Consider the following 23434-nt stretch of genomic DNA (forward strand, 5'->3'; position numbering starts at 1 on the left):
TTCCATCGGGTGATGTATGACGTCCTTGGTAACGTAGCTAGCGAACGAGGAAGTGAAGGAGGAGTCCTTTACTAGAGAGAGGATACTGTGAGTCTGTTTTACTAAGAATATGAAATCAATTTAATGCAGCTTGCAGTTATACAGTTGACCGGACCATCACATTGGCTCAATGTGTTTTTGTGTTTCTCACATACAGGATCAAGTGTTTGAATATATGATTTTCACATAGCCAACTTTTTCTTTTTCATGAAAAAATGCTTCTTGTGCCATTAAATACATATTTAATTAGATTCTGCTAGACTGCTGTTTCAGCATGTTTGTTCATGACACCTTTGCAGACACAGTGTACTGATGCACCCAGTGGGAGTCCAAGTGTTGCAACAGCAGTTGCATTATCAAGATAATTAAGTTTATGTAACCCACTTTTGCAATATGGCAAACAGCATCACGTGCCATCTTGTGTCACACTGTACCCTGGTATTTGGACTCCTTTATGACCGTCACTGCCACCGTTGTGTCCCTTTCCAGTATTTGCAGCCTGTGCGCTTCGCCCAGCCATGGCACAGCGGGACAGTGCTGCCAAGAAGAACCCCAGCGTTGCGTCTTTGCACTCCCACTTCATTGTGGGGTCCGTGTCGGAGGAGAACTCGGAGGATGAAATCCAAGGGAAGCCCGACCTGCAGCTGGAGGAGAGGGAGTCTCGCTCCTTGTCACCATCCTCTGACAGCTCAAGCAGCACCTTTGAAATGGGATTCGACCACATCGATGGCTCCGCTCAGAATCTCAGGTTAGAATGCATCCGTCTCATTCGCCTCTAGTCTCTTCATTTACATTTCTTTTGCTGAATATCAGGATTACGATATTAGTAATATGTGTTGTTATGGTATGGCTCAAGTGTTTCTTTTCTAAGGCATGCAGACCAATTTGTATCGAGGGCCATGTTTAAGAATTGATCTAGGATAAGCAGTTCCTGTTTCAAACCATGTATTTTTGGATTATTTACTTTTGTTCTTCTGAGCAGCCTTGAATCAAATGTGTTCTTAGTGACTAGTGGCTTGTCTGTAGTCCAAAATGACACTCTGCTTAGACAACCCACTCCTGAGTGTGAAAAAATGTAGTTTCACTAGCTGCGCACTGCTAAAGGGTTTCTTTGTGTCGGGTCTTGGTAGCCTTGGAAAGCAGGCATAGACTTCAGTTTGTTTGTTTGAGAATGTAGGAAAAATGTTCACACACAGAAATTCAAACCAACGGTCCAGAAGGAGCTTTTCAGTACTGACAGAACTTTGTTCTGTGCCAGCCTCGGGTCTTTCACTGGGATGCCTAAACCACACTTCACTGTCACACCTACAGACTGGGTGCTTGTAAATAACATTTCCTCTAAAGTCTCTCAGAAGATGTGGGTTTGCGAGATACACATGCTAGTGTACGGAATATCTTTGACCATAATAACATGCATTTTCCTTTCCAGTGGGGTAAAAACAGATTTATATACATTTTTGCAGTCAGCCACACAGATGGCTGTTTTTTTCACCTGTTGACAAAATATTTGTGCTATTGCAATTTTGGAATAACATTATCGACGGTGTTCGAGACGTGGTGATCATTGGTTTGTGCAGTTGGTTTTTGTTTTTCAAAGAGGGTGAGAGAAGTGGGCTTAACTGAAAGTAGGTGGGATGGTAGTTTTTCAAACTGGAAATACTGGATGGGGGTGTCTGCCGCCTCCCCCTAGTTGTCTCCCTCCGATGACGGAACAAACTCTAGCAGGTCCACAGCTGGATTATAAGCAGGCCCTTCATTCAGGGACGGGTCATCTACCTCTTGTCATTTACCCCTACGGTGATGCAATTATGCAGTATCAGGGCTCATAAGGCAGCCAGACAGATGTGCCTCGGGCGCTGTTGCAGCCACACCCTCCAGCTGTTGGTCATGTCCCTCCTCCTGTAATGCCAACTCCCCCCTATGGCCCCCTTTGGGGTGGAGATTGAGGATTGAAGAGTGCTGCACCCAGTTGCCCAAGCATGTAAACCTGAGTGTCCTCTCCTGTTATGCACGATAGTTTCTGCTCTGTCAGTGGTTATAATGTAACATATTATTGTTGACCATTTACTTTTGCCCTTTTAACACTTTCTAAAATAATTTCGGTCATGCTTTTACATTTTCAGGTTCACTTTCACGTTGACTGATGAATTAACCTGTGAGTCACTCACAAGCAATAAAGTGTAACATCAGATGGTAGTAAAATCCTCTGCTCAGTAGACCAGTCAACCTCTTATCAATATGACGTGATGTCTGTCTTTTATCTTCTTGGCTGTAAACATACACTGGTTGTATACAACCAGTTTATAAAGCACAGCTCCTGTGGGAAACAACTCTGCTTCCAGCAATGTAATTATTAAATTCTTGTCTTGTCACTTAAATGACTTATGAATTATCTGCTTGTTATTTTAGCTGCCTAATACCCGGTTCACTCTCTATACTTCTTGAAACAGGCCAAGCATGTCAGGGCTGCACCTGGTGAAGCAAGGCAGAGATCGCCGACGCATTGATCTCCAGAGGGACTTCACTGTGGCTTCTCCTGCCGAATTTGTCACCCGCTTCGGTGGCAACAAGGTTATCGAGAAGGTGAAGATTTTTAATCGGCACAATATGTATGACGTCATTAGTGATAAAAACAAACTGGTGAAGAATTCTAAAAGGGAACTGATTGTGTGTTTGCAACACACAGCCATGAAGTGGAATTACTTACAACGTCAAGGCATTATGCATTTTGACACGGATGTAACTGTGCAAATTAACATTGGTTTGCTTCTGCAGGTGCTTATCGCCAACAATGGCATCGCAGCAGTCAAATGCATGCGTTCCATTCGCCGCTGGGCCTACGAGATGTTTCGCAATGAACGGGCAATCCGCTTCGTTGTCATGGTGACGCCAGAAGACCTGAAGGCCAATGCAGGTGAGCTTTAAGCATGGTATCTCTGAAAACATAAAACACCTGAGTAAAAGCACCCACTGTGGTGCCAGCGATGTGACCAGACTAGGCTAAGGCGTTTGGATGCACTGCACAAAGAGCTGATTTAGGAATGTTGATGTGACTGCAGGACAATGATATGTGGGTTTTCTATGGTTTTCTTTCACAGAGTACATCAAAATGGCAGATCATTACGTGCCTGTGCCGGGAGGGACTAATAACAACAACTATGCCAATGTTGAGCTCATTCTGGACATTGCTAAACGCATACCTGTTCAGGTACGACCACACGCTTCATACAGTCCCCCACTGTAATTAATCCTTGTATCATTGATTTAATACCTGTTGTTGTTCTCTCGGTCCTTACAGGCAGTGTGGGCTGGATGGGGTCATGCCTCAGAGAACCCCAAACTTCCAGAGCTGCTTCACAAGAATGGCATTGCTTTCATGGGTAAGATCATCTGTCTATCACTTTGAGCCTTTAACTTACCATCACATTATCAGTTTACTCCTTTTCTAAAGCTGGATTACTCCCTCAGGTCCTCCAAGTCAGGCTATGTGGTCTCTAGGAGACAAGATCGCCTCGTCTATCGTGGCTCAGACAGCTGGCATCCCAACACTGCCCTGGAGCGGCTCAGGTAGGTCACAGTTTCTGTCATGTCCAAAGATAGTCTTTTGGTAAGGTTTCTTTATTATTATGGTGAATATGATATCTGTGTGTCTTCACAGGCCTCACAGTAGATTGGACAGAGTACGACCAAAGGAAGAAAATAATCAATGTTCCCTCTGACGTGTATGAGCTTGGCTGCATCCAGGATGTGGAGGATGGCATGAAGGTAAGCATTCATACAACTGTTGATTCATCGTAACAAAACAACCGTTGCAAGTGCTTAAGTATACTGTGCTTACTTGCATGTGCATGTTTCCGTTGCCAGGCTTCAGAGAAGGTCGGCTACCCTGTCATGGTGAAAGCCTCAGAGGGAGGTGGAGGAAAAGGCATCCGTAAAGTCAACTCTGCTGATGATTTCCCTAACCTCTTCAGACAGGTACATGGAAACTTTTTGAAATTTCACACAGGACGTAACCACTTAGAGAACACAGTTTGAATGTTTCATTAGAGAACCAAATGGGAAAATGTTGCTGCACCAAACAGGGGAAAAGGCATCGGACATTTAGAATTTGTTGACTGCATGGATAACCTTTCTCTTTGGTTCTCCAGGTCCAGGCAGAAGTTCCAGGATCACCTGTTTTCGTCATGCAGCTAGCCAAGCACGCCCGCCATCTAGAGGTCCAGATCCTGGCTGACCAATATGGAAATGCCATTTCCCTGTTTGGTAGAGATTGTTCCGTACAGAGACGGCACCAGAAAATTATAGAGGAGGCTCCTGCGACCATCGCCACTTCTGATGTGTTCGAGGATATGGAAAGGGTACAACCCAGCTTGTGTTTGAATATCTAAGACCTGCTACATACATTCAGATGAATTAAGACATTTTTGAAAAATGTATCTGATTGGAGTTGTTCTCTCTTCCTCAGTGTGCAGTGAAGCTGGCTAAGATGGTGGGGTACGTCAGCGCAGGTACAGTGGAGTACCTCTACAGCCAGGATGGGAGCTTCTACTTCCTGGAGCTCAACCCTCGTCTGCAGGTGGAACACCCCTGTACTGAGATGGTGGCTGACGTCAACCTGCCTGCTGCACAACTGCAGGTCAGTCCCGCCCAGACACGGCGTTAGCGTTACAAAGAGCACACATTTCATCACATGCAGTCTGGGACTCACTGTCCTGTAGCAGACAAAGTTAGCACGCTTCACCGCTCGCCGCTAGACAGGCCCCCTGTCTCCATGGCAACGGCCTGCAAAAAAAAATGAGGCAAGACGCAGAAACTGTGTAGCAGATCCAGTGGTTGCAGCAGCACTGGGTCACGTGGTCTGTTCAGCAGTGTTTAGGGTTGTGTGTAAATAGGTCAGTGGCAGTCAAGCTGAAGGGCAGTGTTGCTGGAAAGCTTTGTTGCCAAGCTGATTGGATGTTACTGTGGGAGTGTCACACTCTCTCTGGCACAAAGGATGAGCTTCTTTTATTCCAGGCAACAACAGGACTCCCTGTCAGTCAGAAAGATGCTTTTAATCAGACGTCTACAAACACATGAAGGTGACAACTGTCAGATTAGCATGTCGGGGAAACACTTGTGGTTCCTTCAAAGCAAATCCAATCACAGTGTGCTTTTGAGGCTCCACAGCTATGAGCAAACACACACAAAGGCCTATATACTCAACGTGCTGTTAGTTGCGTTGATCCCTGAAATGCCAGAGGGCATACAAAAATAATATCCTGTGATGAAGCAACGAGTCAAAGCGTGATTGTGGTGGCACCATAAACCAAAATAAACTTTAAACTCGTATCTCATATTCATGGACATTATCGACTACAAGTCACGCACCACTGAGTGTTTGTAACTTGGCGCCCAGAGCGCTCAGGGCTCTTCAGACATAACTGTCACAAACAGTTCACTGATAAAAGCAAAACATTTAAAATGCAGTGGTGCATAACTGCTTTTGTGCTCGATGTTGTACAAGCTGCCACGGTGTCATTTCCGGCTCACCACGCGTTATCAACGCTAAATATGTTGTTTATGCTGTTTGTTCAGGGGCTTAACCAGTTTCCATGTTATTTTATGTCACTTCCCCTGCATAGACGTGGGTTATGCTATATCCCTTTCTTCTTTCAGATTGCTATGGGTATTCCTCTTCAAAGGATCAAAGACATCAGGATGCTCTATGGCGTCCAGCCCTGGGGAGACTCTCCTATCGACTTTGAGGGCCTGTCGACCGCCCCCTCCCCGCGGGGCCATGTCATCGCAGCACGCATCACCAGTGAAAACCCAGATGAGGTAAGCCTCACTCTCTCCCGGGACATAACATAATTTTAAATCTGTTGCACCATAAATTAAAGGCAATGTTATTACTTCTAAATGTGACCTTATTGTCTCTGTCAAATTAGCTGTGTTTTTTTAATTCAGTTTATGACATGACATGTGGTGTGACTTCAGGGTTTCAAGCCAAGCTCCGGAACAGTGCAAGAGTTGAATTTCCGCAGCAATAAGAATGTGTGGGGCTACTTTAGCGTTGCGGCGGCCGGAGGGCTGCACGAGTTCGCCGACTCCCAGTTTGGACACTGTTTCTCTTGGGGAGAGAATCGGGAAGAAGCCATCTCGTGAGTACACGCAGAATTATTTAAAATATTTACCATGGGAGTTATTTAACAGGAGGTTTCTATTATTGACATATGTGGCTATGTTTTCTTAATCTTTTTCTAGCAACATGGTGGTGGCTCTGAAGGAGTTGTCCATCAGAGGAGACTTCAGGACCACAGTAGAATACCTCATTAAGCTGCTGGAGACTGAAAGCTTTCAGCACAACACGATCGACACAGGCTGGCTGGACAGGCTCATCTCAGAAAAGATGCAGGTATGTTGGAATATTTGGGCTGTGGCCACTGGAAATCTAGAATGACACAATATATGTTTGTTTATCAGGGCTGTCTAAGTTAAAGCTTAAATGTTCAGTCGTCCCGGCTAAGAAGTAAAGTGTGTGTTGCGTGCAGGCGGAGCGTCCCGATACAATGTTGGGGATCGTGAGCGGCGCTCTTCACGTGGCAGATGTCAATCTCAGGAACAGTGTGTCCAACTTTCTGCATTCTCTGGAAAGGTATGAATATGGCGTGTTGCATTCATCCAATTCCAGCAGTGGATACTAGTAGAAGAGAAACAAATAGAATAGCGAACATGAGACGCTCTCTCCTCTGACTAGGGGCCAGGTGCTGCCAGCACACACATTACTCAACACTGTGGACGTGGAGCTGATCTATGAAGGGACCAAGTATGTCCTGACAGTCACACGCCAGTCGCCCAACTCCTACGTGGTCATCATGAACCAATCCTCTGCTGAGGTGGACGTCCATCGGCTCAGTGACGGAGGCATTTTGCTGTCTTATGATGGAAGCAGCTACACTACCTACATAAAGGAAGAGGTGGACAGGTAAGGGGAAACAATGCTTCATTGCCTAGATATCTAATATCTCAATTCAGTTCACACATTTACAGAAATTATTTTACTTATTCTGGTTCTTTATTAAGACAAATAATCATATTCTTTCTCCTCCTACAGGTACCGCATCACCATTGGGAACAAGACCTGTGTTTTTGAAAAGGAGAATGATCCTTCGCTGCTGCGATCTCCTTCAGCAGGAAAAATCATCCAGTACACAGTCGAGGATGGAGGGCATGTGTTTTCTGGCCAGTGCTATGCTGAAATAGAGGTGCAGTATGTTAAAACCTGGTGTGTTTGCTGCAAGAACAATGGAAAAAGTTTCACCTCAGTTTTGTTTCAGTTGTAAAAATTAAGTTTGTGCTCAAATAATAAATTCCAGGTGATGAAGATGGTCATGACTCTGACAGCTGCAGAGTCCGGTTGTATTCACTATGTGAAAAGGGGCGGAGCAGCGCTGGAGCCTGGCTGTGTCATTGCCAAGCTGCAACTGGATGACCCAAGCAGAGTGCAACAGGTACTGTACATCTGACTAATGCAGTCTACACAATCATACACTCTGTGACAGGTATGATTTCCCATATGCCTGCTATATATAGATTATGCTTCACTAAACACATAGTCAGTGTGGATTCATAATACAGAAGCGCTGTTGATGTCAAAAACTCCTTCAGAGGGGGATTGGCTGTTAGACTATCTATTAGTTATTTGGCTGTGTGCATTTTTGTTTATGACGTGTCATTTTATGAAGTCAAAACATAAATGAGGCAGGAAATAACCAACAAGGTTGAAGGCTCAGTTATCTCAAGCAACCGGGCGTCTGCATAAACATCTGAACCAAGAAAATGTCAAAAGATCGGGAGGTAAACTTAACTGTGGAGAAGCAAGAAGTCTAAACTACTTTCTTGGACAAACACTACTCAGGATATTGTGTTCTTCAACTTCCATTTGGACAGAGTAGCTTGTTTATCTTTTTTCATAATGACTACACCATGGCAACGCTTGTGTATAAAGCAGTGTCGTGACATGTGTATGATGCGTATTTGTGTTTTGTCTTGTAGGCCGAGCTGCACACAGGGCCCCTACCTGCTATCCAGGCAGTAGCTCTGAGAGGGGAGAAGCTGCACAGAGTCTTCCACAACACACTGGATCATCTTGTTCACATAATGAATGGCTACTGTCTTCCCGAGCCTTTCTTCAGTGTGAAGGTAAGAATTCACACACACACCTGGGTGCACATCCAGCTGTAAGCAGTTCCTCTAAAATCTATGCCTCTCGTGTCTGTCCTAGTTGAAAGAGTGGGTGGAAAGGTTGATGAAAAACATGCGCGATCCCTCTTTGCCACTGTTGGAACTTCAAGACATCATGACCAGCGTGTCAGGCCGCATCCCCCCTGCTGTGGAGAAGTCCATCAAGAAGGAGATGGCTCAGTACGCAAGCAACATCACCTCTGTGCTCTGCCAGTTTCCCAGCCAGCAGGTGTGCTACCAACACGTGGCAACTACGCTATTTAATAAGCCATTAATAATAATGTTTGATTTCCATGGTAACCCTCCCAGCGTACAGAGTAATTAGAGCTGCTACATTAGATCAAGTGACAAACGGTTATTATATTTCATAAAACATTTTGTAGACTTTCATATATTCATGCATCGTTTATAAAGAGCAAAGAAAGGCCAGTGCACTCATGCGAGTAGTAGTGAAAGGATGTTATCACACTTCTAATGATTAATGATTAATCTCTAGTTTTTATTGGAGATTTCACACCTAGTTAGGAGCCCACTCTGGATGTAGTGGTAGCAAGCTAACTGAGGGGTTATCAGTGCCACTGTCTCCACTGTGTCTCCACTGCTGTTTCATATTTCATATTTATCTATCCAGATTGCAAACATCCTGGACAGCCATGCTGCTACTCTTAACAAGAAGTCGGAGAGAGAAGTCTTCTTCATGAACACACAAAGCATCGTCCAACTGGTGCAGAAGTGAGTGTGGTACTCTCTCTGGCAGATTTCACAGACCAGCTTGTTGAACATAATCGATCCGGAACAACATTCCTGGCACAAGTTTGGAAGGCTTGTCCTGTAATTTGCTGCATGACCTGATGTTATTTGTAACACTGAGATGAATTTGCTGTGTGTTAGATGTTGTCTCAGTCACTATATCTCCTGTTGCCAGCTAGTACAATGCTGCATTCTTCTTTTTGGTTGACCAGACTGTTTGTCTCCAACAGGTATCGCAGCGGCATCAGGGGTCACATGAAGGCGGTGGTGATGGACTTGCTCAGGCAGTACCTGAAAGTAGAGATCCAGTTTCAGATTGGTGAGGGACCGCACTTGTTGATTGGGTTTTAAGGGTTTAATGTGATGGCATGATCCCACGTGAGCTATGTGGTTTTAGCTTTGCCGTCCATCAAGTTTCTCAGAAGAATTGTACTTACTCATTCTGTCCACCTGGTGGAGCTCTCTAACAATGTGTGCAGTTCCCCTGTGCTGTATTTAGCAAAGCTCTTACATGTTGCCATGTCAACAGGACACTATGACAAATGTGTGTTTGCACTGCGTGAGGAAAACAAAGGCGACATGGCCAATGTGCTCAACTACATCTTCTCCCACGCTCAAGTCCTCAAGAAGAACCTGCTGGTTACTATGCTGATTGTAAGTGTTCGTCCTTGAGTCCGACGTACGTTTGGAGATAACTAGCGAGTGATGTGATGTTATGTTTTCCTCTGCTGTGTTTAGGACCAGCTGTGTGGCCCTGATCCCACGCTGACGGATGAACTGATGGCCATCCTGACTGAGCTCACCCAGCTCAGCAAGACCACCAACGCTAAGGTGGCACTGCGAGCCCGGCAGGTGAATTGTGAATTAATTCTTCTGACAAATTTATTTTGATATGAAATTGTACCTGCTTTAAGTCAAAAACTGACAATCAAAGACTTCTTCTGAAGGTGTTTAAGGCTGTAGGATTTTCATGTGAATATACTGTCATGAGCTCCATAAGATGGATTCACATGCACATGTATTTTCCCTGTTTGCTAACACGAAACATTGGTAACAACACATCAGTCGTGTTGAAATGAGTGTGGAAAAGGAAATAAACCCAAGAAGAAACCTCACCAAAACACCAAACCCTAATCCCAGGGAGAGAGAGAGAGAGTGAAACGGACTGAATCCACCACCTTATTGAGCTGAGGAGCAGAATCCACAGATGATAATTAATGACACACGTCGTGCCTCCCTCCTTAAAGGGACATTAAGACCGAGGAGTGTTGAACATCATTGGGGTACAACACATGCAGTAAAATCTGGTCTGCACTTGCTGAAAGGCTCACTGGCTTTCATAGACTTGATTTGTTTCACTGAGGCGTCTGCAGGGAGGCTGTCATAGTTTACTTACTAGATGTCACTATCTACTCCTGTTCAAACCAAACAAAGAAAATTAGAATAAAATGATTCTTAATGCTCATAAACATTTCAAAGCTGGAACAAATATAGATGGAAACCTTTGCAAACCGTGAAGAGAAAAGTGTGCTATAACTGATAATTGAATATTATTAAGTCAATGAGTCAACAATATTCCATTCATCTTCTTTCCCCAGGTGTTGATAGCTTCCCACCTCCCCTCTTATGAGCTGCGACACAACCAGGTGGAGTCCATCTTCCTCTCTGCCATCGATATGTATGGACACCAATTCTGCATCGAGAACCTGCAGGTAGGCAAGAGTTGGTTTCATTGAAAGCACTGAATATGGACAAAGTGTTGAAAGTTGACTTATTATTGTCTTTTGTTTTCCTAGAAACTGATCCTTTCAGAAACGTCCATCTTCGATGTCCTGCCCAACTTCTTCTACCACAGTAATCAGGTAGTCAGGATGGCTGCCCTTGAGGTGAGAGGAACAACAAACTCAATTTGCCTTTTGCTTCATTTTACTGACTGCTCAAAATGCAGGCGATTCATAATAATGATTCATATTTTCTGTGCCTCTGATAAACGCAGGTGTACGTTCGAAGAGCATACATTGCGTACGAGCTCAACAGCGTTCAGCATCGACAACTGAGGGACAACACCTGTATAGTAGAGTTCCAGTTCATGCTTCCCACCTCGCACCCCAACAGGTATTACGCACATAAAATGCCTGCAACACTCACATGCTGCGCATCACCTTTCCCTGCTGCTGCCCCCACCTTAAACGGCACTATGGACAGGGATCAATATTTATTACAGGGGTATTGAATCTTACATCGGTGTCAGTGTCACTGGCAGTGATGCCTACTCACCGCCTTCTTAAGAATCAGCATCATTTGCTGGCTCCCTCTGTATTTGCCCCTTAGACCACTGTGTTATTCGGTTGTCCAGGTGTTTGTAACTTAGGTGGAGGTGTGCTGTGGTTACACAAAACATATCACTCCAATGCCTATTATGATTCTGATTATTATTATAAGAGAAATATTGATAAATCTTGAAATCACTGCAACAGTTACGTGTTTACCTCACGATCTTGCGTCTTCCATGGTGCCACGGTTCCTCCCCTCCCTCCCAGCTATGCGTCATTGTTCATCGTTGTTCTCCATGTAAATGCTCCTCATGTGCAAAAGAAGGTATTTTGCAGGACTGAAAATACTTTTCTTGGTTTTGTGAAAAGTGTGTGAGCAACAAAGCTTCCAACGTCAAGAGTCTCGTGTCAGTGGCCCTTCCTTTTAAGTCCTGGGAAACAAATTGGGGTGTTCTTATGCCATGTAAATCTTGAGAATCCCAGAAGCCATTTAAAAACTCTAGTATCCCAGAGAAACCATTGAGAAATATGGGATTTGTTTTGTATAGGCATTTAAAAAGAAAAAAGCTTGTACCAGACAAAGCACTGTGGCATTTCTGTTGCATGTCTGCATCCTACCTGTGTGGTTGTGTCCAGTTCGTCTCTGTGTGAGTGTGTGCATGTTCTCGTGTATTTGCTCGCCATCGCTTTGCAGGTCAGAAATCCCTCCAACGCCATCATCCACACATTTGATTGCATGCTTATGATTTTGTTTGTGTCTGAACTAACCTTTACGGCTCATCATTGAACTAAAGACAGCATGGGCATGTGAAATGAAGACAGAGAAATCGGTCTTTGTTCGGGGTGAACCCCAGGACTTCATGCATGTTTTAAAGGGAGCAGTCAGGAAGTGAAATGTGTGTTTACGGCTCGGAATCCACTTTTAATTGACTTGATTCTCCAGTTTTTACATGAATTGCACTCATTTAGATATTGATCAGTGCAAAAGTAAATCCATCTCTCACACACACACACACACACACACACACACACACACACACACACACACACACACACACACACTGCTGCACCTTGACTGTCTCCTTCCTCTCCTGATGCCTGCCACTAACCGATCAGTAATCAATGTTGTTTGATTGCAGAGGGAACATCCCCACTCTAAACAGGTATTGTACACATTATTTTCATTGCGTAGACTAATGGTGACTGTAGACTAGCTAGCTGCATGGTCAATGCAGTAATTCATATTTCAATTAATTTAATAATGAAGTCAACAGATAGGTTCGTTATGCAACTGTTCCGTGCTAAAATAAAAAAAATGTCCCCCACTTGAAACCGATTGCGCAACTGGAATTTAGTCTGATTGAGAAACAGCGTTTCTTAATCTCACTGAAAACAGCATGGCCGACAGCAATCGGCCTCCGTGTCGAACATTTCCTCAGTCTGTGTGGGTTTGTGTCTTTGTGAGAGATATTTCATGTATGTGCATCAATACTGTGGAGATTCAAAATCATTCAGGATGTGAGGTGGTGTGAGATAAGTCAAATGACATTTTGGGGGAAATATTGTACACCAGTGCAGATCTCCTGAACTGAAACCTGTGACTGTGACTGTCCTGCTAGGAGACTGTCTGCTCCCATCCTGGATATTGTAAAAGCTGCGGACTCTAGATTAAAGGAAACTAAACCCTGGGACCTTACAGCGCAAGATAATAAATCTAAGGACGATAACGCTGAAAAGAAAAATGCCTCCGATTCAGAATCTGTGGACAGGTTTGACTTATAAAACCTCTTACTTTAAGTGGGTGTCACTTCTGGGACAGCTTTTTGGAATTTAAGGACTAACACCCAACAAACTGAAACGTGAATATTTAAAGGGTCTTTCTGGTGGTGTCCTTTGTTTTAATTTGACTAACACGTGGTCTGTGTTCATATGCAACGGTGTCATTTTGTTCTTACTTGCTTTTTTTATAATTTGAACCTCATTCAGTTTTAATACTAAAGAGTCCCGTACAATCAACACATAATTGTATCCCAGCATTCAAATTGCCAAAAAACCGGGGGATCAAAACTGTTGTGAGGTTCTTATAGGTGGATGGGGAACACCTTCACGGAGTCATTGTAGCGGTGTGGCAGATTCTCACTGTAATTTCTCCCCAGGATGTCATTCTCCTCCAACCTCAACCACTACGGCATGTTGCATGTCGCCAGCGTCAGTGACGTTCTGCTCGACACATCCTTCACACCACCGTGTCAGCGCATGGGAGCCATGGTGGCTTTCCGCTCCTTCCAGGAGTTCACCAGGTCAGTCCATCTTGTAGTTCTTAACTCTTCCTAAGAAAATGATGTTTCAAGTGTGATTAATTGCTGTTTTTTTTCTCCTAAAGGAACATAAACGACGTGCTCAGCTGCTTCTCCGACTCTCCTCCGCCAAGTCCAACCTTCCCAGAGGGAGGCAATCCTGTCCTGTATGGTGAAGAGGACAACAAGGTGAGGAACCTGAGAGTCACAGGCCTGCCGTTGACCTGTAGGAACTCCTTACAATGAACTGTGTGATTGCTTTGTCATCCAGAGCATCCAGGACGAGCCTATCCATATTCTGAATGTGGCTATCAAGACGGACAGCGACATCGATGACGACGGCCTGGCAGCACTATTCCGAGAGTTTACTCACTCGAAGGTGGGAGCGCTTTCCTTTCTCTTGATTTTAGGAGTGAAGAGTAGATTTTTATTAAAGGTGGCTCATAAAGAGCTTATCATTCTGACATTTGAGCCTTTTCCCCATTCCAGAAAGCCATGCTGTTTGAACATGGCATCCGTAGGCTGACTTTCCTCGTGGCCCAGAAGGTGAGGGTCCTAATCCATATATACTAAATAGACAACCCGTCTCCACAATCCGCTGCCCTGCATGTCGGCAATTCTGCAGTTCTGAGTAGCACGTCTCCCAATTTTCCAAATGAATTGTTCTGCATCTCCTTTTTTTGTAATTACTAATACTTTATTACTCTGTTTGTATGGATTGATATTATGTGGTCATAATTTGCATTTGAAATCGAGCTTATTTTCCTGTTTCTCTGTATCTCTTTCTGCATGCCTTGCTTTTTGCTGCATTTATGATGACAGGATTTCAGGAAGCAAGTCAACTGTGAGGTGGACCAAAGGTTTCATGTAAGTAGAGGAAGACAAAGGGAATGGGTCATGATGGGTGACTCTTTGATTTGGTTTATAGGACAATGAAATATCCGGACAGCCAGTTGCTACATGTGTGTTTTTAGAATACTGTAGAGAATCCAGAGGGGTTCTGCTAATCCCAGATTACAAGAGGAAGCTTTTAAAGGAAACCTAACCCACTGTTGTGCTGAATCAATAAATGTTTGGGTTAGCCACGGTATGTTTTTGGAGCTGCCGTTTGTAGATGTCATTAAACCCCCAGAACCATGAACTCATTGAATAGATTTTTGTCACCATGAAATGTCAATTGCAAGTGCCTTGCGGTAATGTGAGCACACATTTCTCGCATGGATAGCAGAGTAGGAATTGAACCCCCAATCACAGCGGTTTTGTGATACACTCTGTCTATTGTGCTGTAGCACTCAGGGCTGCATTTCCTCTCCCAGATCGGACCAACAGAACACCCACTAGCATTTGGATGCTAATGAAGGGAATTTAAAACAGGAGTAGATTTTTGACAATAAGCTTTGATTTTTCTTTTAACGGCACCGACGAGAGCTAATCATGCTCAATCACGTCACCGCCATTATGTGGCCCTTGTTTCACGGAGGCGTCTTTCAGTAGTCCACCATTCTGCATGCTCATCCTAAATGTATCTGTTTTTTTTTCCCTTGTTTCACTGTATTTATAAGGTGAATATGGTGTGTAATCAGAGTCAAATTATGGCTTTGTAGGTCCCAGTGTGTGAACTATTGCAGTGTTATTGTGGAGGCTGGTGACAAGTGGGACACTTGACTGAGAAAAGGAAATGTTTTATTCATTACCGTTCTGACTGTTGCTATATTTTGTTTTGTGTGTGACCTTATTTGTGTTCTTCTATCTCTGTCTCACTATCTTCTACACAGAGAGAATTCCCCAAATTTTTCACATTCCGTGCCAGAGACAAGGTAGGTCAACGGGTTAAATATCGTCTGAACAGCCAAATTGGTGTTTTGTTCATGTTGAAATGGCTGAAGAGATGAAAGGATATATCAGATTATTGTGTCACTGGAAATGAACCCACATATTTCAGATTCTTTTTGCTGGGAGACCATTCCAAACCATATTGTGGTGATAGGAAACAACTTTGCTCCCCCCTGGCACTGATTTCACTCCATCACAATCAGCGATGGCTCTTCCTCTCTGTTACCCCTGATAGTTTCACTACAATGACACCACCAAAACTCATTAAAGTAATGAACTCTTTAATTATGTCTCCCATTTAAGAGAAATGACACCCATTAGCAGCTTTCTGTGATGGAGATTGCCCATAATTTCATTTACTTAATACAGTGTGTGGCTCACAGGCATCTTTTTACTCTAACATCAACTCGATGCTCCTGAAAATTGCCAATTTGAACCACTTCTGTTAATGGAGGAGATGATGGCAGGGAAACTTGTAAAGAAAAAGTTACTCAGGAAAGTCTTTTAAAACGTTGGTTCACTTTGCGATTGTGTCCGTTGCTCAATAGTTTGAGGAGGACCGGATCTATCGTCATCTGGAGCCGGCGCTAGCTTTCCAGTTGGAGCTCAACCGCATGCGCAATTTTGCCCTCACCGCCATCCCATGTGCCAACCACAAGATGCACTTGTACCTGGGTGCCGCCCGTGTGGAGGTGGGCACAGAGGTTACGGACTACCGCTTCTTTGTGCGAGCCATCATCCGCCACTCTGATCTCGTCACAAAGGTGAGACAACGGAAGAACAACCTTTGTTCTCCTTTTTTTTTTAAACAAATCACTTGATGCCATTTTGTTTGATTTTACACATTAATCAACCATGCCCCCGTTGACAGTTTCTTTCTTCTGCTTCAACACTAGGAGGCCTCTTTTGAATACCTTCACAATGAGGCAGAGCGGCTGCTGCTGGAAGCCATGGATGAGCTGGAGGTGGCTTTCAACAACACGACTGTACGAACCGACTGCAACCATATCTTCCTCAATTTTGTCCCCACAGTCATCATGGACCCATCAAAGGTTTGTGAAACCTATCTCACACACACACACACACACACACACACACACACACACTCTCTCACACACACACACCTCTGCAGTCAGACCGCAGCTACCAGGGTTATTGATGATTTTGCTTCCTCTGCAAACTTCAGATTGAGGAGTCTGTGCGCTCCATGGTGATGCGTTACGGCAGCCGCCTGTGGAAGCTGCGTGTCCTGCAGGCTGAATTGAAAATAAACATCCGCCTGACTCCGACAGGAAAGCAAATCCCCATCCGCCTCTTCCTCACCAATGAATCAGGCTACTACCTCGACATCAGCCTGTACAAGGAGGTCACTGACTCCCGAACGGGACAGGTGGGGCCCAAAGACCGACAGGTGGGGCACTCATACATCTTCCATCTCATCTCTTCTGCTTATTGTAGAGTCGCTGGCGAAGGGCTCAAACCTCCGCTCCCAGAATTAAATTTACCAGCCTCTCTTGGGAAGTTTAAGATGGGGTTTGACCTTTTTATACAGTAAAAAATACAAATTCGGGCTTTAAGATTTTGTAGTGTTGGAGTAAAGATCCTGTGTGGTGCAGGGGCTCTAAGCGTGGTTCTTTTAGTAATCTCCTTTTCCCTCACAGCTGATCAGGTAAGTCGCACTTCATCAAGCCATCTGTCCATCAACCATCCATAATAGTGAATGGGAGAGTTGTCGAGTTTCAATTTTAAGATTCTAAACCACATTTGAGAAAGAAAAAAAAATCTGCATTTGCTGCCATCATTCAGAAAATGATTGAACTTGAGTTTAGAATAAGTCTAGTCGCATGATAATGTGTGTATTATGCTTTTGGCAAACAAAGACATGCTGAGCTTTTTTTAAAGGTGTTGTGGGTCTCATTCAGTAAATCATCTGTGATTGGAAGTGCCTGCATCAAACACTTGCAGTATTAAGTCACAGGTGAATCATGAATTTTGTTGGTAGAAGAGGTCAGTGTATCTGTGAAGTGACTCTCGGTTCCTCGTTATTCAGATCATGTTCCAAGCATACGGAGACAAGCAGGGCCCGCTGCACGGCATGCTCATCAACACCCCCTATGTGACCAAGGACCTGCTGCAGTCCAAACGCTTCCAGGCACAGACGCTGGGCACCACCTACGTCTACGACTTTCCAGAAATGTTCAGACAGGTGCGATACGAAAAATCAATAACTCACAAATTGAACATTGTACTTTGGTTATGCTTTGAAATACTGATTGGCTTAACGATGTTTCTAGAATAACTTAATTCTGACCATTTCTTTTCTTTTCCCAGGCTCTGAAAAAGTTATGGCACTCTTTCCAGGCCTTTGCCCATTTACCCAAATGCCCTCTTCCTTCTGAGTTGCTCACCTTCACAGAGCTGGTTCTTGATGCCCAAGGTCAGCTGGTGCAGATGAACAGACTGCCAGGGGGCAACGAGGTCAGTCTTCTTAGGTTGATACATGAATACAGACGAGAGAAAAAAAAATGAATAGTTTGCTTTGACACAACCTTTTTCTGTGTCCATCCCCCTCTTCTTTCAAAATGTGCAATTTCCCTTTCACTCTCTAGGTGTCTCTGTGTTCCTTTGGCTGTTTTCTTGAGTGCTTTCTACATACTTTATTGTTGTATGGCAATGTGCCATTTAAAGTGCATTAAGAGATAATACCTATGTTTAATAATTATATTTATCCCAAGGAGAAAATGCCACAGTCTGAATCAAATTAATTTCATTAAATTATAATATATATATATATATATATATATATAGTATTTACAGTAAATGTATTGTACATCATTTATAATTATCTAGATATCTACTCTTAACGTGCCTCTGCCCTGTCTATACAGATTGGCATGGTGGCGTGGCGGATGACCCTGCGTACACCAGAGTATCCAGCGGGACGTGAGATCATCGTCATAAGTAACGACATCACACACAAGATCGGCTCATTCGGGCCCCAGGAGGACGTGTTGTTCTTGCGGGCCTCAGAGATGGCCCGAGAGAGCGGCATCCCCCGAATCTACATCGCAGCCAACAGCGGCGCCCGCATCGGGCTGGCGGAGGAAATCCGACACATGTTCCACGTGGCCTGGCAAGATCCAGCTGATCCTTATAAGGTCAGCCAGCAAAGTCTCAGTCACCTAACGTTGTATTCGTGGGATTCCATTACAAAATAGTGTGCAACTGTTTTAAATTGTGTTCACCAAATATCCTCATTTTACAGTGAGTAAATGTCTAATTTCACTCGTAATAATGGATGTCATTACTTTGTCAGTTTAGTGTGGTATCTGTTCTAGCTTGTTTTTTTGTTTTTTTTCAAAAGATGAATGTTTCTTGTGTGTTTTGCATCTGCATCATTGTCTTTCATAACTAAGCAGTCATTGCTGTATTCCCCCGCAGGGTTTCAAGTATCTCTACCTCACACCTCAGGATTACAAGAAAGTGTCCGCCCTGAACTCTGTGCATTGTGAACATGTGGAGGACGAGGGAGAATCCAGGTACATACTTTTTATTAGTACTTAAATTTGGACGTGATGATATTAATCTGCGGGATGCTTTGGTATCAGCCAATTCACGGTTTAAAGCCCATGAGACAACAACCGAGGTGACGGTGGAAGGAAAAGCTATTTGCGGGTCACCTCTGGCCTTGAGAGAATATTTGTGTTGCCATGCAGGTACAAGATCACCGACATCATTGGAAAAGATGAAGGGCTGGGTGTGGAGAATCTGAAAGGGTCTGGAATGATTGCTGGAGAATCCTCTCTGGCTTATGAGGAGATCATCACGATGAACCTGGTAAGACTTGTTCACAACAAACACATGCATACATGTGGCCTCCTCCTTAGCCGTGCACTTGTGCGATCCTTCAAGAACAAAGACTTGCTCTGTACAAAGAGCGCCCAAGCCTTAACGTGATTGTCTTGACCTAAAGGTCACATGCAGAGCCATAGGGATCGGGGCCTATCTGGTGAGGCTGGGACAGAGAACCATTCAAGTGGACAACTCCCACATTATCCTGACCGGAGCTGGAGCACTCAACAAGGTAAAATAATCGACAATGTAAATGCATATTTCACTACAAGACAAAGATTTGTTCCCCCTCCTCCGAGCGTTTTAAATTGAAAACATTATGCTCTCGTGTGATTGTGTGCACTGTAACACTGAATGAGCACCAAATGACTCTCTAAATTCACACAATTGATGCATCTACATTTTAATGAGGAATTAATTATAAAAACTCATTATTTGTCAGTTAAGTTTTTCAGCTTATATGTGAGGATGAGCAAACTGATCGGGACGGGAGCTGTGTAGGTGTGCGTTATTCTCTTTTTAGAATAGATTAACGGAAACTGTAGATTCGGAAATGTTAAAACGACGGTAAATGTGTGTTTATATATCAAAGAAAACACATTTTCTTTGGTGCTGTTCCAACTGGGCGATCAGGCCTCCTCCTGCCTCGTTCTACTAGGATTCCCTCTCCGATCCCAGCCACCGGCCTGCCTGCCACTCATAGTGGAATAATTGAAAGTGAACCATGAAGTTGTATTTGCATAGAAATAGAGTGACATGCCGGAGGCTGCGGTGCAGGACACCCATATCATTTGTTTTTAATCAAAAGGAAAAGTTTTGCTGAGGGAGATTGTTTTCTGCATCCAGTTGATTTGTGTGTGTGTGTGTGTGTGTGTGTGTGTGTGTGTATGTGTGTGTCACGCTTCACTACCTCCTCTTGTCTTGCTTTCCATTCTCTGTGCTTGTCAGTGAATTAAGATGACTCCATTTGGAATTCGATGACAGATTGCAACATGACAAATCATGCAAATGGGCCCATGATGACATACCTATTTGCTGGGAGCTCAATTGTATTTCAATGGCTCCACTGTTTAGCCTGTTTGTTTGTGGGAGAAGAAGACTCATAGTGATGTTTACTGACACGTGTCGGTGACGCGCAGGTGATGTATTGCAATACATCCTTTGTTTACATTCTGTGGTGTTTATTTTAGAGGTACTGATTTCACCGATGACGGGAGAGGAATAGTGTAGTGTTTTTTCTGCCTGTTTATCATGTGGTTTCCTGGCTATTAACGGAGACTTAATGGAGAGCAGGAGGCTGCCACCCAGAGATCATCATTCCATTAGCTGCTGGAACACTCTCATATTTTCATGGGGAGTGGATAGTAACTACTAGCATAAATACCCCAGTGAGCTGATACATCCAGTTTTCCCCTTATTTTCTCCCTCCCAGTCATCTCCCTCCGTTCCCCCGTTTATATCCCCTTCTCTTCTCTCTGCTGTGGAATCTTAATGAAGCCGGCGATGGCTGGAGGCATAGGGGTTTTGTGTATGTCAAGGTGACTGCAATGTTTCTTGGGACCGCAGGCTTTCCTGACAGCTTTAGGAGAGTGCCCTAGATTTGTAGCCAGATACATAACCATTAATGGTAATAAAGAAAGTAAATGATGGCTGAAAAGGTGAGAGCTGAGGGTAGGGATTGAGCTCCTCTCTGATTTTTATGGAACCATGTCAGGGCCCTGCCACCTGTTCTAGGCTGCTTATGAAAATAGGGTGGGCTGGGAGTGGGGTTTTATGGCTTCTGGTTGGCATAGGGGCAGTCTTGAAGGTAAAAGTGGCTTGGTGGCTTTCATCAGATCTCACCCTCATACAACAACAGCCTCTATCCCAGCTGGAGATTTATATAGAGAGGAGATTTTTAAAGGTTGCATCCACGGAATTAAATTGGGCAGAAATGCGCTGCAGGTTGGAGCAGCGCTTCTCCAGTCCAGATTACGTGTGATGTCCTTGTTTATTGGACAAGCCTAAACTAAATGTCTAACATTCTGGGATTCAACAGAAAAGCTTTCATTGTCCCTTTCTCGTCTTCTTCCTACATCAGGTGCTGGGCAGAGAAGTGTACACATCAAACAACCAACTTGGGGGCATTCAAATCATGCACAACAACGGCGTGACCCACAGTACCGTTTGTGATGACTTCGAGGGAGTCTTCACGCTTCTGCAGTGGATATCCTACATGCCCATGGTAATGTTCAGCTGTTGCTTTGAATAGGATGCTACATCCTATACCAGTGTGATAAATGATCCTGTCCAAATGTTTAGACCCATGTGGAGTTTTTTTGTCATCGTAAATTAGAGTATTTTCCTTTCTTCAGTGTAAATCTAGTCCGGTGCCCATCCTCCATGCCAAGGATCCCATTGATCGACTAGTGGAGTTTATGCCTACAAAGACTCCGTATGACCCCCGCTGGATGCTTGCAGGACGTCCCAGCCAGAGTGAGTATACAGAGAAATCCTCCAGTGTTTACTTGCTTTCGTTGCCAGGTTGGTACAGAATAGTGTTTGTGGCGGCAGGTCTGGTAGATACTCTCACATTAAACTACTACTTGATAATAATTGATTCATCATTTAAGTCATTTTCAATTATTAAGAAAAATGCCAAAATAATTGCTTGTCAAGCCTCAACATTGTTAGGATTTCCCGCATTTCTAAATTTTATATTTTATATTAGTTATCTCTTGAAATTGACTAGCATGTTTCACCATTTATGCCATTAAATAGACTAAATGTTCAATGTTAATGACTCAATAATCATCTTATTAATCCCTAATGAAAACAAGGGCAACAGCCCTACATTCGTACTGTACATTCAGACCCTGAGCCACTCACTACTCCAGAAATGGGACAATGCCGTTGCTACATCAAAAACTGGGCTGCACTGATAGTTGCTGATGATTTCTATACGTTCACTTTGACTCATTTCCTCTACTTATCATTTGTATTCAAAAGCATTTTGAATATCGGCAGTTAATCCTTATATCCCCATGGTTAATGGTTGAAATAATCCATTACTCAAGAGACTATTAAGAAAGTAATAGAGAAACAGTGAAGTCTAGCATCATGCTGCTAAAGGCAACATCAATGATCCAGCGTGTTTTACACTGCAGGTCAGGACAGAGCAGGTTCCACATCAGAGTAATTACAGCTTGGGACAGCAGAGAGATTGGGGGACCGTGTTGGAAGCCAGTCAACGTCTCTGGTAGTGATGAGTGGCGAGGCTTAATTGAATGGTAACCTCGTAGGCTGGGCATGTTTCTCAGGGTGTGCAGGCAGAAAAAGAGCTGAATAAGCCCCGTTCTGCAGTCATCCATCATGGTTTGCTGCCAAGATTACAGATTCTAAGGAAAGAAACACACAACCTCAGACTGCAGGAGAAATAAAGGCAGAGTCTCTGAAAACGCTATGGAAAGAGATTGATTCAGTTGCGTTTCCAATTTGCAATCATCAACTCCACGTCCTTTCTCCTTCACTCTTTTTTTTTTTCTTCCTTTCTGCACTGTCGCTCTACCCTCACTCCTCCCTGTGTATACAGCTCCAAAGGGTTCCTGGCAGAGCGGCTTTTTTGACCAGGGCTCCTTCATGGAGATCATGCAGCCGTGGGCTCAGAGTGTGGTGGTCGGCAGAGCCAGGTAGGTGTCCCGGCAGAACACTAAGACATGGTGACATACTGCCAATAAATGCAGTCAGGGTATTTTGTACATGTCAGCGCTGAATGGCCTCTCTCCACAGACTGGGTGGGATACCTACTGGGGTGGTCGCTGTGGAAACCAGGTCAGTGGAGCTGTCAATCCCAGCTGATCCAGCCAATTTGGACTCCGAGGCAAAGGTAAGGGGTCACTCAATACATATAGTAGAGTGAGTATTTCAACATCTATAGACTCACAAAGGTGCTGATGCTGGGGTTGGGATTTGTATATTTAGATCATCCAGCAGGCAGGACAGGTGTGGTTCCCAGATTCTGCTTTCAAAACAGCCCAGGCCATCAAGGACCTGAACAGAGAGGGCTTGCCTCTTATGGTATTTTCAAACTGGAGGGGCTTTTCTGGAGGAATGAAAGGTACTTCCGTAATAATGAGTCAGTCTGGGATTAAACCCATTCAGCATCTAATGTGACTTTCTCCTTTTTTA

At 44.0% G+C, this 23434-nt stretch overlaps 1 protein-coding gene across 3 annotated transcripts in view; it reads left to right on the forward strand.

The window, feature by feature from the left end:
- The first annotated feature begins 528 nt into the window (after positions 1-528).
- The window catches only part of acaca (acetyl-CoA carboxylase alpha), a 28494-nt gene continuing 5588 nt past the window's right edge, over positions 529-23434 (forward strand). Inside the window, exons 1-48 of one of the 3 annotated variants that reach the window (XM_084029201.1) lie at positions 529-787; positions 2490-2622; positions 2815-2953; positions 3138-3247; positions 3338-3419; positions 3508-3606; positions 3698-3804; positions 3904-4014; positions 4188-4397; positions 4505-4675; positions 5695-5856; positions 6016-6179; positions 6283-6433; positions 6570-6673; positions 6776-7003; positions 7133-7283; positions 7395-7529; positions 8074-8220; positions 8303-8491; positions 8894-8994; positions 9243-9331; positions 9542-9666; positions 9751-9864; positions 10611-10724; positions 10809-10898; positions 11009-11127; positions 12425-12448; positions 12905-13054; positions 13442-13585; positions 13669-13771; positions 13854-13961; positions 14072-14128; positions 14405-14449; positions 15358-15399; positions 15964-16179; positions 16312-16467; positions 16602-16826; positions 17466-17621; positions 17747-17893; positions 18304-18573; positions 18857-18954; positions 19132-19252; positions 19389-19499; positions 21348-21491; positions 21622-21742; positions 22839-22935; positions 23036-23132; positions 23228-23363. In XM_084029201.1, coding sequence (XP_083885327.1) covers positions 558-787; positions 2490-2622; positions 2815-2953; positions 3138-3247; positions 3338-3419; positions 3508-3606; positions 3698-3804; positions 3904-4014; positions 4188-4397; positions 4505-4675; positions 5695-5856; positions 6016-6179; positions 6283-6433; positions 6570-6673; positions 6776-7003; positions 7133-7283; positions 7395-7529; positions 8074-8220; positions 8303-8491; positions 8894-8994; positions 9243-9331; positions 9542-9666; positions 9751-9864; positions 10611-10724; positions 10809-10898; positions 11009-11127; positions 12425-12448; positions 12905-13054; positions 13442-13585; positions 13669-13771; positions 13854-13961; positions 14072-14128; positions 14405-14449; positions 15358-15399; positions 15964-16179; positions 16312-16467; positions 16602-16826; positions 17466-17621; positions 17747-17893; positions 18304-18573; positions 18857-18954; positions 19132-19252; positions 19389-19499; positions 21348-21491; positions 21622-21742; positions 22839-22935; positions 23036-23132; positions 23228-23363 — 6343 coding nt within the window. In that variant the 5' untranslated portion in view covers positions 529-557. The remainder of the gene's footprint in view (positions 788-2489; positions 2623-2814; positions 2954-3137; positions 3248-3337; positions 3420-3507; positions 3607-3697; positions 3805-3903; positions 4015-4187; positions 4398-4504; positions 4676-5694; positions 5857-6015; positions 6180-6282; positions 6434-6569; positions 6674-6775; positions 7004-7132; positions 7284-7394; positions 7530-8073; positions 8221-8302; positions 8492-8893; positions 8995-9242; positions 9332-9541; positions 9667-9750; positions 9865-10610; positions 10725-10808; positions 10899-11008; positions 11128-12424; positions 12449-12904; positions 13055-13441; positions 13586-13668; positions 13772-13853; positions 13962-14071; positions 14129-14404; positions 14450-15357; positions 15400-15963; positions 16180-16311; positions 16468-16601; positions 16827-17465; positions 17622-17746; positions 17894-18303; positions 18574-18856; positions 18955-19131; positions 19253-19388; positions 19500-21347; positions 21492-21621; positions 21743-22838; positions 22936-23035; positions 23133-23227; positions 23364-23434) is intronic. The other 2 variants (XM_084029202.1, XM_084029203.1) reach the window with 2 other exon arrangements.

Source organism: Eutrigla gurnardus, assembly GCF_963514095.1.
Source record: "Eutrigla gurnardus genome assembly, chromosome: 15".
NCBI classification, from domain to species: Eukaryota; Metazoa; Chordata; class Actinopteri; order Perciformes; family Triglidae; genus Eutrigla; species Eutrigla gurnardus.